The 15,987-nt window shown below is 36.9% G+C and overlaps 1 protein-coding gene across 2 annotated transcripts in view; it reads right to left on the minus strand.

The window, feature by feature from the left end:
• The window catches only part of LOC124612637 (ecotropic viral integration site 5 ortholog), a 174,657-nt gene that overhangs the window by 37,629 nt on the left and 121,041 nt on the right, over positions 1-15,987 (minus strand). For both annotated transcript variants that reach the window (XM_047140938.1, XM_047140946.1), the window contains exons 3-9: positions 12,951-13,048; positions 12,261-12,379; positions 11,836-11,964; positions 10,068-10,238; positions 8,573-8,698; positions 5,539-5,657; positions 1,186-1,300 (exon numbers count right to left, since the gene is read on the minus strand). In XM_047140938.1, the coding sequence (XP_046996894.1) occupies positions 1,186-1,300; positions 5,539-5,657; positions 8,573-8,698; positions 10,068-10,238; positions 11,836-11,964; positions 12,261-12,379; positions 12,951-13,048 (877 nt within the window). The remainder of the gene's footprint in view (positions 1-1,185; positions 1,301-5,538; positions 5,658-8,572; positions 8,699-10,067; positions 10,239-11,835; positions 11,965-12,260; positions 12,380-12,950; positions 13,049-15,987) is intronic.

A 15,987-nucleotide genomic window follows, 5' to 3' on the forward strand; every position in this document is an offset into this window, starting at 1 on the left:
AAATTACAGGTACAGGTGCTTATAGAACTTGTGATTTGGGGATTAGAACTCAGTTGATCTGCAATGTATTAGAAACTTTGATGTTGAAGAGTTAAGAATTTGGCATGAATGTGTTGAAGAAACAATATCAGCACTCACCTGCAGTGGTTGAATATATTACATCAGGGACACTGGTGTGGCCTGGCAGGGTTTTGATTTTTGCATTTTCCAAATTCAACTGCACTATCTAGGTCACAGTGGGCCTTGGTCATTGTGGGCCACTATAAGGCCAAATTATAAGGACCAACTTTATTTAGTTTGTCAGGTACAATTGTAAACACAACATGCCAAGAGATAGAGGATTAGTGACTAAGCTAGAATTAAAAAGACAAAATTAAAGTGAAACAAAAGATATGTTATACCAGAATAATAAGAAAGGAAGATCAAGGCTTAACATCTTGTCAGTGATGAGGTCAACGATTGAGTGGAAGCTTGGATCTAGGAAGGATGTAACATGTCCTTACCAAAGATCCATCACAACATGTACCTTAAGTTATGCAGGTGATCTGTATTGCCGCTGAATGATTTCACTAAGTAATAACAATGGCAACTACAAAAGCAGTAACAGAAATACCTTTTCGAACCACACGTGTAGCCACACAGAATTCTGGATGGGCAACAAATCTGTTCAATGTGGATGTAAAGAAATTGAATTTAGAAACTGTTGAAATGAGAAGTTGTCTACATTCAGGACTTGTGTATATCCTTTGAGCAAAGTAAAAGCAGATGCTTCATTCACGTTTGTTAAATCTGATGTTGCTCATCAGCAATTTTCCGTGCTATCTGTAGTGAGCAAAATCTTGCAGAGTGAACATCACAAATATTTTAAATTTTGAAAATGATGTTTTGGAGGTCCTGTGAGTGAATATGATAACCAAGAAATTTTGCAAACTGATAAAAAATTCACTTTGTTAACTGACCAAATTAAGAACTTAATGACTGGTGTACATGGGGTGTGAGAGATTTTACTGTAATGTAGAAAACAATGATGAATATCACCCCCTCCCCATATGTATGCTTCTAGACAATCAGTCTGTCTTGTTTATCTGTTTGATTATATAAACAACTTGTCTCAAAATATACCTAGAAATAAAAAGTTGTATCACATACGTAGCTTAATAAAACAAAAACCCTTATGCACCCTACCTTTAACATCCCCTCCATATCGAGGCACAGGAGGTCTTCTTTCCCAAGAGTAAGCAGCGCAAGAGCTACCTTAAATATTATTTCCATGCCTTCGGACAAGAACACATCCATAATCCTGAAATGAAAAAAAAAAATACCTTTGTGTAGCTATTGAAACAAAGTTTATCATCAAGAATTCAGAAAATCAAACTATGTGTAATGTTCTAAAAATGGCCACATCTCCTGCAGAAATACATTACTTGATATAAGCAGTCATATGTTGCATTCACAGAGACTGCATTAAAGATATTTTTATGAAGTATCAATGAAGTGGATTAGCAAAATAGTTGCCACAGTGCTGTAAAAGAACTTTCCCAGGTGATTTTACTATTGGCAATTGATCAGAATACATGACAGAAAATTTTATAGAAACTAATATAACTGAATTACCAACACATAGCTTACACTTATTATAATATTAACACAGGTGTTATTACAAAAATGTTTTATTGTATCAATTGCACAGTATTTTTAGTGACTAAGTATATGTTTCATGAGATAAAAGGAAAAAAAGAGTAATTATAGGCTCATTTTAAGGGTTACACTAAAAATTATAACTTGTGTATACATGTATAAAAGCTGATCTATAACTTCTGCAGATTTTAGTTCTGTAGGAGTTGTTGAGACTAATCCAAAGGCTAGTTATCAAACACACAAATGAGAAAGCCATTTTTCAAATGACAAACTGAGTTGACTGCACAGCAACAACTAAGACAGCTTTTGCTTGCTTTGATTTTGCATATTGACAGTCATTTACATGCAGGAACTCACTATGTCTCACTTAATCAGGATTCCCCCTCTCCTCCCATTCTTTTCTTTTTTTGGTCGACATTCAATAATGCAACAGATTTGCTGCTAAGTTTTTCTGATATATTAGATCACCCATAAATTAAATCCACTTCTTATATTTCCTTCTCTAGCTGTATGTTGATCAGTTCTCTCATCCAGTACTGAGGTAGAGATAGCAAAAGTTTAACTTAAGCGCCACGAAGTGCCAATGTGTATATGTAGTTAGACCTCACAGCTGGGCTTAAGTGAGTTCTTTTAGAGACACATCACACACTGAGCACCTAGTGGTAGACATAATAGTGCCAACACCTTTCTCAGTGCTTCAATGTAGCACCCTGTGAGCAAGTTATTTAATGACGAGAAATACAAGCTGACACGAATGAAAAAACTACAGAGCACAGGTCCAAATATGGTAGTAGGCTGTCACAAAACAAATTATTCATAGCTCTGAAACACATACAAAAAGCAGGGCAAAAACCAATTGAATTGAAAACTTTACTTCAGTAACATGAAATATTATCATCATTACAGTAAACAGATTACAATTAACTTCATTCTAATGTAGACCTAGTTTCAACTAGGCAGTCCGTGGAGATCTGAAGACCAGTGCAGATTTTTGAACAGCAAAAACCTCAGCTATAATACAGTTTTTGAAATCAACTAATGTCATTTCAGTTTGAATGATGCATGCAAATTCTGATTAGTCAGAACAACTACAAACATCTGAAAGTTAGACAGTTTAATCCTGAAATATGAATATCGTAACTAGCAGATGGCTGAGTGAAAATTATTTTAATGCATTAAAAAATAAAGGTGAAAACCTCACCAGACCAGTCTGCACAAATGGAGTCTACAAAATTACTTCCTATCAACACAATTTCAATATTGCCTTAGATTAACAAATCATATTGAAAAATGGTAGAAATACCACAAAGAATTGTGGCAATGTTTAAAAAATGAAGAAAAGCAATCGTAATAAGCAGTTTTAGTACAAAAATTTTACATATTTGCAAACAGTCATCCATTAAAATTGTATCACATAAAGTAATTTCAGCTCCAAAAAATTCAAATATCAGATCACACTCTTCTGCACCCCTCCCACTCTCGAAATTGCAAGGAAACCTACATGTAGTTACAAATTTTTGTAAAATGTCATTAAGAGAGTGTCAGGAGCAACATATTAAAAATCCTCATCGGTAGGCTACGAGTGTAGGAGTTGGATGTGTTTTAAGCTATCTTTTCTTTTAAGTTTTTCTTGAATAACTCTAAAACTGCAACTTCTAGGAAAAATGCTTCCCAGTACAAAATTATACTACATTAAATTTCCCTCCAAAAAAAAGTCTTATTCATTTTCCCGCTACAACTAATTGTTTCCACATTGCAGAGAATGGAAAAATTGCAGATTATTAAAAAAAGGGTTTTAATGGTATAAAACTACTGTTTAGTGGTAAATGAAGTGGTTCAAAAACAAATGTTAAATACGTGTACCACGCCCAAGTGCTTGATTCTTAGTCATCAACTCGTCATGTATGGGAGCTGTAATGTTTTTCCGGCAGAGGCGACTACTCCCACCATGAATGCTGCTCACTTTTCACTTTACAGATGGATGATACACCCCCCCCCCCCCCCCCCCCCCCAGTATTTCCTATCCAGTTCTCTTATGTGAGAAGACAAAATAATGTCACAGAGCTTGGGTTTATATAATTGAGTTACTTTCAGTTTATTAAATGAGTACTTATTTACAATTGTTAAGTGAATCAAACAATGGAAAATCCAGTATGGATGTAACAGTACTATGAAAAGGAAAGTTGCTACTCGCCATATAGCAGAGATGCTGAGTTGCAGATAGGCACAACAAAAAGACTGTCACAAATAAATAAAGCTCTCAGCCTTTAAGGCCTGTGTGTGTGTGTGTGTGTGTGTGTGTGTGTGTGTGTGTGTGTGTGTGTGTACGCGTGCGCCTATTGATGAGGAAGGCCTTAATGGTCGAAAGCTTTATTTATCTGCGACAGTCTTTTTGTTGTGCCTATCTGCAACTCAGCATCTCCGCTTTATGGTGAGTAGCACCTTTCGAATTGTTATGTGAGATTTTATGTGAAGTATGCTCCCATAAATTATAGCTAAGAAGTGTTGCAAGTGTGATGATGTTAGTAACTTTTGTAATGTTGGTGGGATCAGCATTGGGTTGGTAAACATGGAACTTGCCACCGTATTACTGACAGCGTATTTTACATTAGTGTAGTCAGATGGTGGTGATTTACTGAATAACAACAAAGTTATGGTACTTCCCTCACCATTAACTGTGTTACTGATAGACTGAATAAATCTCTACACTGAGTGGAGCCACTTACACCCCCCCCCCCCCACACACACACACAGGTGGGCTTAAATATATCTGATGGAATGGGCCTGGTCATGATCCAGTTATGAAGTACCCTAACACCTAAGTGACACACTTTTGTAGCAGAGAGAGACAATTTAAACCTCAGGTGTCGGGAGAGCTGAGGCAGATCTGTTGCATTTCATACCCCAAAAGCTGTGAAATGTATTCCAACCACTAATAATGAAGACAATCAGATCAACACTGTCAAATGCACAATGACAGAATGTAACATTTGGGACAGATACTTCAATATGGTTGAAAGTTGCCAGCTCCAGCTGTTTAACTTTTTTGCGTAATACCTCACTTAATAACTGCACACAAGTACTCATTTAATAAACTTAAAAATAATTCGACTATATAAACACAAGTTCAGTGATGTTACTTTGTCTTCTCACATACGAGATTCGCACAAGAATCCTATAGCTGTCGTAACGAATGACTTGAAACCAATTCCTCCTCTAACAGTGTAGAAAGTGGGAAAAGGTTTACATAGATTCTGTCCATGTGTGTTTCTGGCATTAGTATTATTAGTAACTCACATATGTATTCCATTGAGCATTATTGCACTTAGTGGAAAGTAAACACACCTCAACCTTCAACCTCCCCCCCCCCCCCCCCCCCCAACCATGTCTCTGTACTGCATCGCAAATGATTCATAGAGTGCACTGCAGAAGGTCGGTATAACTTCGTGTAACACCCTGCATTTGCTTCGCATGACTATAATGCAGTGAACTAGGCTCTACTTCAGTTAGACATGGTACCACAAACATTTCATCTTTGTTCTTAACCCACTTCATTTAATAGTAACCAGTAATTTTACACATTCAAAACACTATTTTCAATAATCTGTGATTTTTTCTTCCCCCAAAACAGGGAAACAATTAATCCTAGAGAAAAAAAATGGATAGGACCTTTTTTGTAGGGAACTTAAGGCAGTTTAATTTTGTCACTAGAAGCTGTAGTTTTTGAGGTTTTGAAGAAAACATAAGTAAGTGACCTACAAATGCTTCCCACCACCACCTCCATCATGCTCACACTCACAGCCCGTAAGTGCATGTTTTTAGTATGTTGCTCTATCCATCCTGGCCTTTCCACTGTTCAGGATAAAAATCATATTTTTCCAACATTTCACATTCACTAACCTGCATGCAACTGATAGAGGCAGCGCAGTTGTGAAGAGTGTAAGAAACCAGCTACTGGCGTACATACTTGTGTGGAAGCTCTGAGACTGGAAGTGGATGTGCAGGTCAGGAATCAGCTCCTGCGAAGACATTTCTATTTTGAAGAAGACATTCATATGCTATATTCATATAATACCACTGAGTTAAAAACACCTCCAAGGATTCTAGCCTCATGAATTAATTATGAACTTTCTAATTATTGCAGAACTGCCATTACTGCTATGCTATAACCTTACTAATAAATACATATTAATTTTATTTTAAGAACTGACCAGATACAAAGTGCTTACAGCAACTGAATGGCTATGCACAGTGACAAAGATATATTGATGCTAAAACAAAAACATTCTGGTTTTTTTTATGACACTAACTCTAAGAATTATATACATTGAAACTTCCTGGCAGAGCAAAACTGTTTGCTGGACCAAGACTCGAACTTCGGAGCTACCCAAGGACGACTCATGGCCCACCCTCACAGCTTTATTTCCTCCAGTACCTCATCTTCTACCTTCCCACACTTAACTTCCAGCAAACCTTGCAGAACTAACACTTCTGGAAGAAAGGATAATGTGGAGACATGGATGGCTTAGCCACAGCCTGGGGGATGTTTCCATAATGAAACTTTCGCTTTGCAGCAGTGTGTGCATTGATGTGAGTGCGCACTCTGCTGCAGATTGAAAATTTCATTCTGGAATTATATGCATCCTTAACTATAATGTACAGTGCAGTGGTGTGAGTTGTGTCACTGCAGATGTAGAGAGAGAGAGAGAGAGAGAGAGAGAGAGAGAGAGAGAGAGAGAGAGAGAGAGAGACAGACAGACTTGAAACAAGAGGCGAGTGAGCGTCTACACTATACACTGAGATGTCATTATTATTAAGTTAAGCTAGCATTAATTCGGACCCCAATAACAATGGAGATTCCCCACAGCTTCATGTTTGTTTGAGGTATTCTTCTCGCTTTATAAATAATGAACAAACATGGTTCCATGAAATTTCAGGTGAAGTGGCAGTTGTCAACTTGCAGCCATGACATTTCATAAAGAAACACTTCAAATTGTCTTGTTGTATTAGTGTTCCATTCATGAAATTCATGAGATCAGTGCTCTGAATGACTGAAGTATCTTGTTGCTTCAGTGGGTCAATGTTTCCACCTCCACCCTAGGCAAAAACAAGGCAGCGTCATCTTGGAAACATGCACATCTGACATTTGTCAAAGCATCTGCAAAGACTATCAGTGCAACTAATGCCCACTCAAGTGCTACAGCCAAAAAGACCTCCTTTCAGCGGAGACTGCTGTGTTTATTCTAGTGACTAGTGTCAGACAAATCATACTACAGAATTACATGTCTCATGGGCACAAATTAAGTATGGTGTCATTTAAGTTGTGCTGATGGCTACCAATACAGATAGTTTAGTGCATCCAAATGACATGGGCAGTCCCTCACAAACTGTCTGTTCTGATTGCTTGCAAATGCATTTATAATGTTTTGGTTAAACCGGGCTGAAATGGTTTAAAACATGTGAAAACAGAAATTGCTAGGAGAATGTCCAAACAAGAATGTGACAAAATGTTATAATGAAAATCAAATGATTACATTTGCTCACAGAATTACAAAACTAATTTTATTTCATCTAGGTCAACTGTTATGAAAGTCATCAATATGTCTTTGTCAGCATTTTAATTAATAAATAGTAATTAAAATATCATCATTTAAGTGAAACTAACCATCAGGAGTATTAACAGGATTTTCTAAATGTGTCACAATTAAGATGAGCCGTGTTCTCATATCAGGGTTTGTGGTATTAGCTGATGGGAACCATCCCCCACAAAATCTACTATGTTGCTACAGTAAGAGGTGGCTAAGACTTCAAACTCATTAGGAAAGCTGGGAATGATTTGTAAAAGAGAAACCAAATGCGAAAATGAGCCTCATGAAGAAAACCAATAAAGTGAATGGATCAGTATAAAAAGCGATGGATAATTTCAAGCAACTTTGTTTAGAAGCCAAAAATCTTATGTTATATCAAAACCAAACTTTATTATGCAGAATTTAGGTTATGAAAGAGAAAAAGAAAGTTGTGTCTGAAGCAATCCATTTGGAATAGGTGGATTAGTAACAAGTGCTCTCAGATTTATGAAAAGAATAAGTGAGGTGAATAGAATTATATCACAGTATATGGATGCACAATAGAATGTTGTTGATTAAACTCGGATGGGATCAGAATGCTACACAGAAAGCGAGAGTCAGACAAATTGCATCAGTAACTGTTGAAAAGAAGCAAAAAATGTCGAACATAAAAATTTAAAAAGACATTACACAGAAAATGGCTAAGATGATGAAGATACAAGAATAAAACTATGGAAGCTAAGTATGGCCCACACAGATATTGGCAGGCCAGTGAAATAATTAATACCCAGAAACAAAGAGCCAACAACAACCCACATGAAACATATCATGTGTGTCCAATATTCTGTTGCATGAATGTTCTACAACAGGACACTCCGAATGCTGACTGGCTGTGAACTCTAAACCTAACGAACAATTTAGACACAATTCATTCATTCTTAATGGATTACTGGCTTACCATAAACTATCTGCTGCTCATTATTAATGTTCAGCAATATGCATGCACACCAACCATTATTTCTCCAGAAATCTGATCTTCCTGTTTACTCTCACTTCACTCAAAGTTTCAGTGACATTTCCTCCTGTCCACACAGACCCATTTTTCAAGCTCTGCTGCTCACAATCAAGTTACAGTTCTGAAAGTCTGAGATTCAATGTCTCACCCCTTTTGTATTTCTTCTTATCCTATTTGAACTACTTCTGTTTCAGCAAGTGATACAAAGCTAGCATTATTTGTTCCATTGCTTTCTAAAATGTTGTATTAAGGTTTTTATAAACACTGTAATATGCGACCTTTGAGCAGGTTATGGTACAGATAACAGGCCCTATTAATTTAAAATAAAATAATCATACAACAAACTGAATACCTGCACAAGGTTCTCCAACTGATACATGCACAGACCAAGTTCTGCCATAGTTGGTTTGAACATGTCCCTCATCTTGTATTCTTGCATAAGCTTCACTAGAACTGCAAATGCTTCTTCTTCAGGCATCTACCAACATAAATCGTGGAGAAAAAAAAAAAAAATATTAGAACACAGCAAGAACTTCAAGTACATTAAAATCAATGGATGTAAACAAATAATTAGCAATGATGTTGGACTTAAAACATGGAACACGGAAATGTGAAACAATAAAGCCACAGTGACTCACATCTCTTTCATTTATGACAACCATTTGTTAATGTCAAAAATTCCAAGCTACTCTGTGGTTTGCTCCTTGCTACACTGGCTGGACAAATAAATTCAAAGATCAGAATAAGGCAAGAGCATATCATCCACAACATGGCAATGTCTAGTAAAGTAGTGCAGTCTTCAAACCAGTCTTCAGGTTGTGGACAGCTTTACATTTTCTTTCACTGTAGTGAGCGAAGTGTCCATGAGAGAATCCTACAGGGGCTAATGCATCCAAATGTGCTTTTTTAGATTATTACAATAAGTACATAACACACACGATAGTGTCTTCCAAAGTATCGCTGGATGTAATATCTACTATAAAGCACAAATACTCTCAGTAGTGAATGCTTCCTGAGAAAAGAAAACGATGAAATGCTTTACTGGTCCTTGAGTATGACTCCCGCACTACTATTTCAACACAATGCCTAACCTTTCACTGCCTGGAACAAATGATCCGCCTTCACATCACAGAAGGTCATGACTTTTCAGTGATTTGTAATTGTAAATGTACGAGATACAGTCACTTACAGCTAATTCAGCAGCATGCTCCAGCACCAGTAGACTTCAATGAAAGTAACCTGATCTACAGTATCAAAGAAAAACATACATCATATGTCTAATTTGATGACCAAATGAAGTGCTTATTGTTGCTCATTGCTGCTTCAGAAAATATTTGTGTTAGTAATGCTGTAATGACTCTCTGACATTTTGTTTATTACAATGTTAGCTGAAGATATCAATATCCTCCATGATGTGACATTTTCTGTTACTGAATAAATTCAGAATTGAAAACATTGCAATATATGTTTTGCGCGTAACAACTTAATGTATATTCCCTTCAAGGTGACAGTACATATTCATGGCTGAATACACGAATACTACAGGGATAGACTTTTATATTTTTAGGGAACTAAGATGATCCCCAAGTATGTAGAGGTATTTGCCTGCATTACAGATCTATACATCTACAACCAGCTTAACTACAACATATCTTGCAGTGAAATGCTTGGTAGAAGGTTGGTTCATACAAGCACTTTCAGACTTAGTGTATGTTGTTTTATGGTGTGTTACTGCACATCACTTAAAAGTACACAAGAAATGTGTGTAAAGTTTACATATTATTTCCTTCCATGCAGTATTTTTTATTATCATATCAACTATAGATCTCTTAGCAATATAGACATACCTGCATAAGAAGCAGTCCAACAATGAAGCCCGAACCTTGGCAGTAGCCCACTTCACGATCATGTAATGAATAAGCTTTCATCACATTGAACAAGCTTTCTTGTCCTAAGCCATCTTTCTCCTTAAAAAAGTCATGTTCAGGATACGTGCGTGCAATATCTCGCCTTATCACCTGCACCAAGAAAAACTTATAAGGTTGGCTGAATAAATTATTAAGAAATATGCTTTCTATCTTCCAGTTGCTAATAGAAGGGCGCATCTCTCACTGGAGGGAAAAAAATAATTGGGGGAAGATAAGTGTTAAGGAGGAAGTGACTCCCTCACACAATTAGGTAAAGTGAAATTCAGATTCTGTTTGTTTTTTTTGGCACAAACTTTCTATTCTTAGACAGCTTTAAACTTTCAAGTAGAGGATGGCAGTTGCTGGTTGTGAATTTGGATGAAATATGGCACAGATGTTTTTCATTCAAATAAAAGTCAAGAACTATTTAAGCTTTTTGCTTAAGACTATTTAATTTTTGACACAATCAATACAGAAATTTAATGTGTCACTAAACGCTTAGTACGGCCAGTCAGAAAGATAGGTAAGCAGTGAATGCTTCATAGCAAAGATCTGTGGGCTCTGGTTAAAGGCCATATCCTCATTTTGTCGAAATTTATTTCTTATGTAAAATAGGGAACAACAAATGGTTCAAATGGCTCTGAGCACTATGGGACTTAATATCTGAGGTCATCAGTCCCCTAAAACTTAGAACTGCTTAAACCTAACTAACCTAAGGACATCACACTCATCCATGCCCAAGGCAGGATTCGAACCTGCGACCATAGAGGTCACACGGTTCCAGACTGAAGTGCCTAGAACCTCTCAGCCACAGCGGCCGGCCGAGTACAACAGGTTTTGTACATCATTAATAAGTATGTTTGTCAGGTGTGGTTCTGCAGAACAGTGAATAAGGTGGATCAGTTTTATTCACTTGCTGCATATTCTGCAGAGAAGTCTTAGATTCAGTTTCCGTTAAGAAAACTTTTGATCTAAGGTTTCTGAAGTGCAGAACTTCTAAGTAACAATTAGGTTAACATCACAAAGTAATGCACTTTTGCTTTGTTATGATATCCAACTTTCGGTTCATAACATACATAAGGCAAAATGAAATAAATATTCATTATTAATGAAATAAATATGCAAATTTTGTTAATCTTCACTGATTCTTTTACACTAAATGAATCAAACAAATAATAATGTTAAAATGTTGTTAAGTTTGAGAAACAGAGATATTTTGTGTTAGAAAATTTCAGTAAAGCCAAGCTGGAGACTTTAATCAGAGTCCAATATATGGCACTTGCCCTATTTGCTGAAACAACCAGCTTGCCTAGTGTTTATAGTCTTGGAAACAAGAGTCAGGGATACAGAGGAACTTTCATGTAAATTTTCTCATGAACTACGAAGAACTGAATTGAAAGCTATACTTTTATGTCAGTTACTGACATTCATGTAAAATTTCATCCCAACCTAGAACCTCTTGTGCCTCCCTCCCCCCCCCCCCTCTCCCCCTACTCTCTCTCTCTCTCTCTCTCTCTCTCTCTCTTGTTAGAGCTACTATTGAGGAAAGTATCAGCATAAAAAGAATATATAGTGTTGTCCTGACTTGTTTCACAAGAAGCTCACATCTACTTTCAATTCTTTTATGCAAAATTTTAGAAAAATACTTTCATATAACAAACTTGAAAGAAATTGAGGAAGTTAAAATAATTGTGAAGAGCAGGGGTACCTTTTCACATGCAGATGTTGCCTTGATGTAGTCTGCGTATTGTTTCTTAACAGGAGAATCATGGGCACCACATAGCAGCTGCCATACGATACCCCTAAAATGGTGTGGAACACCCTTTCGAACAAGTTCCTGCAGGCATAGATAAATTAAGATCTCAGGCATACATACATAAAAAGGGAAGCACATGAATCTGTCTTATGCATATATTTACACAGATTAGCACACTTTTATTAATGTGATTAACAGGTCAGTTTACAGACAAAGTCTGCAGAACTGTGTGTTGTTATGTACTATTCAATGCATTAATTGTAATCTCCTAGGACAGAAGTTCATTTGTCATATCGGATGTCGTCGTGTGAGTATAGTATCTTATCAGTATAAGAAAATTTATTCCACCTTTGTCTTCAGCAAAACAGAAAACTCACTCTGACAAATGGGTTTCTTTTTTTCCAATAATTCTCCCAGTCATTAGAAATGCGGCCCCATAAGCTCCACACATCTTCTTCACCACCATCTTCATTTCTTTCTTGACTTGAACTGGTCCCTGCATGAAACAACATTACTGCTTTAAAGAGGTTTTTAAATCCAGTGTTTACGTGAGACTATTAAATAGACTAACTACAATAACAACTATTATCAACAGCAGCAGCAGCAGCAGAAACTTGAAGTCACAGAAGTACGTTAAACAAAGAATATACTTTTCACACAGCGGCAGAGAGAGGAAAAATATATATATGCTAGCCTCCTCCTGGTAGAAGAGTTGAAGGGGAAGGAAGAGGGGAGAATGAAATGCTCTAGTGAGGTTTAGTTCTTTCCTCTTCCTTTTCCTTTAACCCTTCTGCCAGAAGGAGCCACTGGCTGCAAAAGCTTGCAAATTTCCATACTTTTATATGTGTGCTATCCTGCTGCCACTTCATGAGTTGATTTTTTACTGAACTAATTACATTATATTAAAAAATGTCTTATTTTTGTTGATAAACAGAATACTTCATACATTGCTGAAAATTACTGTGAAAATTTAAGTAATAAAACCCGAAAAAAGCATACAAAAGTTTGTACACTGATCAGACTACAACTAAAGAAAACTCTATAGAGACTATAATGCTTAGACTTGCCTGATGTCAAAGATATCTGGGATGTGTCTGAGCTCTTTCTGGAATGGCCACTGTTTCCAGAAAGAGAATTTAAGGATTTGGCATCGGCTTCAATAAGCCTGGAAAATTTATATGATCTTTAGTACCACAACAAAATTTCCATTATTATGAAGAATGATACATTTTATGGTTATCAATTTGTACCAGTGGTGAAAACAAAGTCAAAAATAAATGGATTTCAGAAGACAGAATGAACATTTAGGCTAATTGTATTGCCTTGGATGTTACGCATAAAACAAAATTTCATTCAGTTGGTTATAAACTACTATCTTATTTTAGACTTGTCAACTTTTAGTACAAAATATAACAGCTGATACAATACTGAAAATTCATGTAAATCCAGATAACAGAAAGAATAAAGGTAATCACTCATCGTATAACTGAGGAATTCTGAATGGTCGACAGACATGTAAATGTTGGTGGATATACAAATGAGACTGAAAATGTTGCCGAACTTTTGGAGACGGAAGTTGCATGGGGCGAGGGGGGCGGGTTCCAGATGTCATGGGTTGTGAAGCAGACAAAGACAAGCATCATCAAGATAATCCTCGTTCATTGTTCCATCTCAGTTCTACATTTTTTAATTGGATTACATGTTTCGATGTCACTGGACCATCTTCAGATATAAGCAGCATTCCATCCTGCACAGCAGTCTACTCTATGCAGCACTCTGATATTTGGTTGTTAGTAGACAAGATGGGATGCAGATGCAACTACTTCGATATGAAGATGATCCAGAGAGATGGAAAAATGTCATAAAATTAAAAAAAATGTGCACCTGCGAAGGACCAATATATGAGAATTATATTAACCATTTAAAACAGTCACTGATTCTCTCAAGATTATTATGTAGACTATAGTGATAGACAAGCAAGTCATCCCCAGTGGTGTGTTCTGCCACTGGATGGTCAGATTTTTTCATGGCCACAGGTTAGTGATTTACATTAATTCATATTGACAGCTGGTTGCGGCAGAGTCCATATAAGTCATGACTGTTGCCATAGATGGTCCTACTCGGGTAGCATGCACCTGGGATGAGGCGGGACAGGATGTTCAAGGTGGGAAATCTCATTTATGAGACAGTCCATCCGGAGTTAGTGACATCAGCCAGAAATTTCAACTGAGATAATATGTATTAGTGGTAAAATTAAGGCAATTAAAGCAATATTGATGTCAGAAATGAGAAATAATTGAATGAGAGGTAAAAGTATATGGTCAGACTGGTATGCAGGTCAGAGGGCAGAGGAGGGCTGCCACACGGCTCATATAAGACTAAAATCTGACCACCTGACAGTTGCATGCAGTGGGAAGACAGTAATGGAATAAGTAATTCCTTCTAGCCAGATGGAGATGAGATCTGTAATAGTAAAAGCAAAAGACTAGAAACATAATTAACATCTGTAGGATCAACAATAGTAAAATAAGGTGAGAAATCTTGCACTGGAATATGAGGCACGTGGAAAGGGGGTGGGATCTGATGCAGCATACAACTGGACTGTGATATACTGAAAACCAAGCAGGTTAGAGCATCACTTTGGAAGATGAAGGAAGGATTTTGAGAATGATATTCCTCATTTTAGACCTCAATGAAATATGATCAGAGCCCCAGCAGATGATGTGGTTAAGTTGTTACAGTCTATGGTGATAATGGAAAATGATGGGTGTGTTAACTTTGCAGTGGAATGTCACAGTGGTAGGAGAAATAGGTGTGTGAGTGGATACAGCACAAGAGGTCTGTGTGTGGACTAGGTTTGGAGAGTACTGCCAGCCTGTGAGGGCTTTAATAAGACCTCTAGCGTACCACTAAGGGGACTTTCGGATCACTGCAATTGGGCCCCCAATGGGTGCCTCGACTAAGAAGTCCCTCCTGTACAGTTTGTCAACCTGTAGGCAGCACATCTGTAGTGACTTACAATTCCTTGTCCAGTAGCTAAAGATCTTATTAAGATCTTTACAGATAGGCAGTGTGTATATGCGTATTTTGTCAACTCTGGAGAGGACATTATCCAAAAGCTTAGTAACATTTTCAGTCTACTTTCATCATCTGTCGACTGCAACACTTCAAATATACAGTTTGATATCACAATAATGGGAACATGACCGTACTAAAATTCTTCTGGGTGCACTGCTGCACTATCTTACAAAATACTTTAAATGCTGAAATACTAAACAACTGATATTACCTGGAAAGCTGCTGCACCTGCAACCCAGCTAATTAGTCTATGCTCTCAGCAAGGCCACTGCAATGCAGCTGAAATGCCAGTTATTTTAATATTTTAGCTTCTTAAGTACCTTATAAGATGCTGCAGCAGCACACCCAGAGGGATTTCAATGAGATTGACACAAGCCATGGAAGCCTACATGTTTATATCAGGAACATTCTGTAACACAGCATCTGTGAGATGATAACACTGAACATTCATGCTCACAATAAAACAAATGGTACCAATAGCATATAATAAACATTGAAAGTGTGTGATGTCAACTTATCAGATATCCTTCCTCTTTTTCCCCTCTGCAATTATATGTTCAATGGATGCCCAAAAGGGGTCATATTTCAAGCACCGACATCGTATATTTGAACGTAACAAACATATTGTGATTGTATTTCACAAACCCCAGTGCTAATCTCTCAAAAGATGCTTCACTTAGGTACATGGGAACTTAGAAAAGTAAGTTACATATTAGTACAGCAGGCTACATAAATTTTATTTAATGCTGCACTACTCTTCAAAGTGATAAATATAAAAGGTCACAAAGTCTCAGTTAGTTAAGAGTTCTATAGATCATTTGAATTATTCTTTTATCAAAATGATGTGCAATGAGTCAGTTTACAGGACATGCACAAACTATTACACATTAATGAATATATTTTTATTCCCACTCGTGCAACACCACTTAAACACGTTTCTCTGAAATAATGGTCTGAAATCTCTATGAACTCAAGTCCTCAGTGATAGAAATTCGCACCTAGGTAACAGAGTGATTTGATAAAGGC

This window comes from Schistocerca americana, chromosome 1, assembly GCF_021461395.2.
Source record: "Schistocerca americana isolate TAMUIC-IGC-003095 chromosome 1, iqSchAmer2.1, whole genome shotgun sequence".
In the NCBI taxonomy this organism is placed as follows: domain Eukaryota; kingdom Metazoa; phylum Arthropoda; class Insecta; order Orthoptera; family Acrididae; genus Schistocerca; species Schistocerca americana.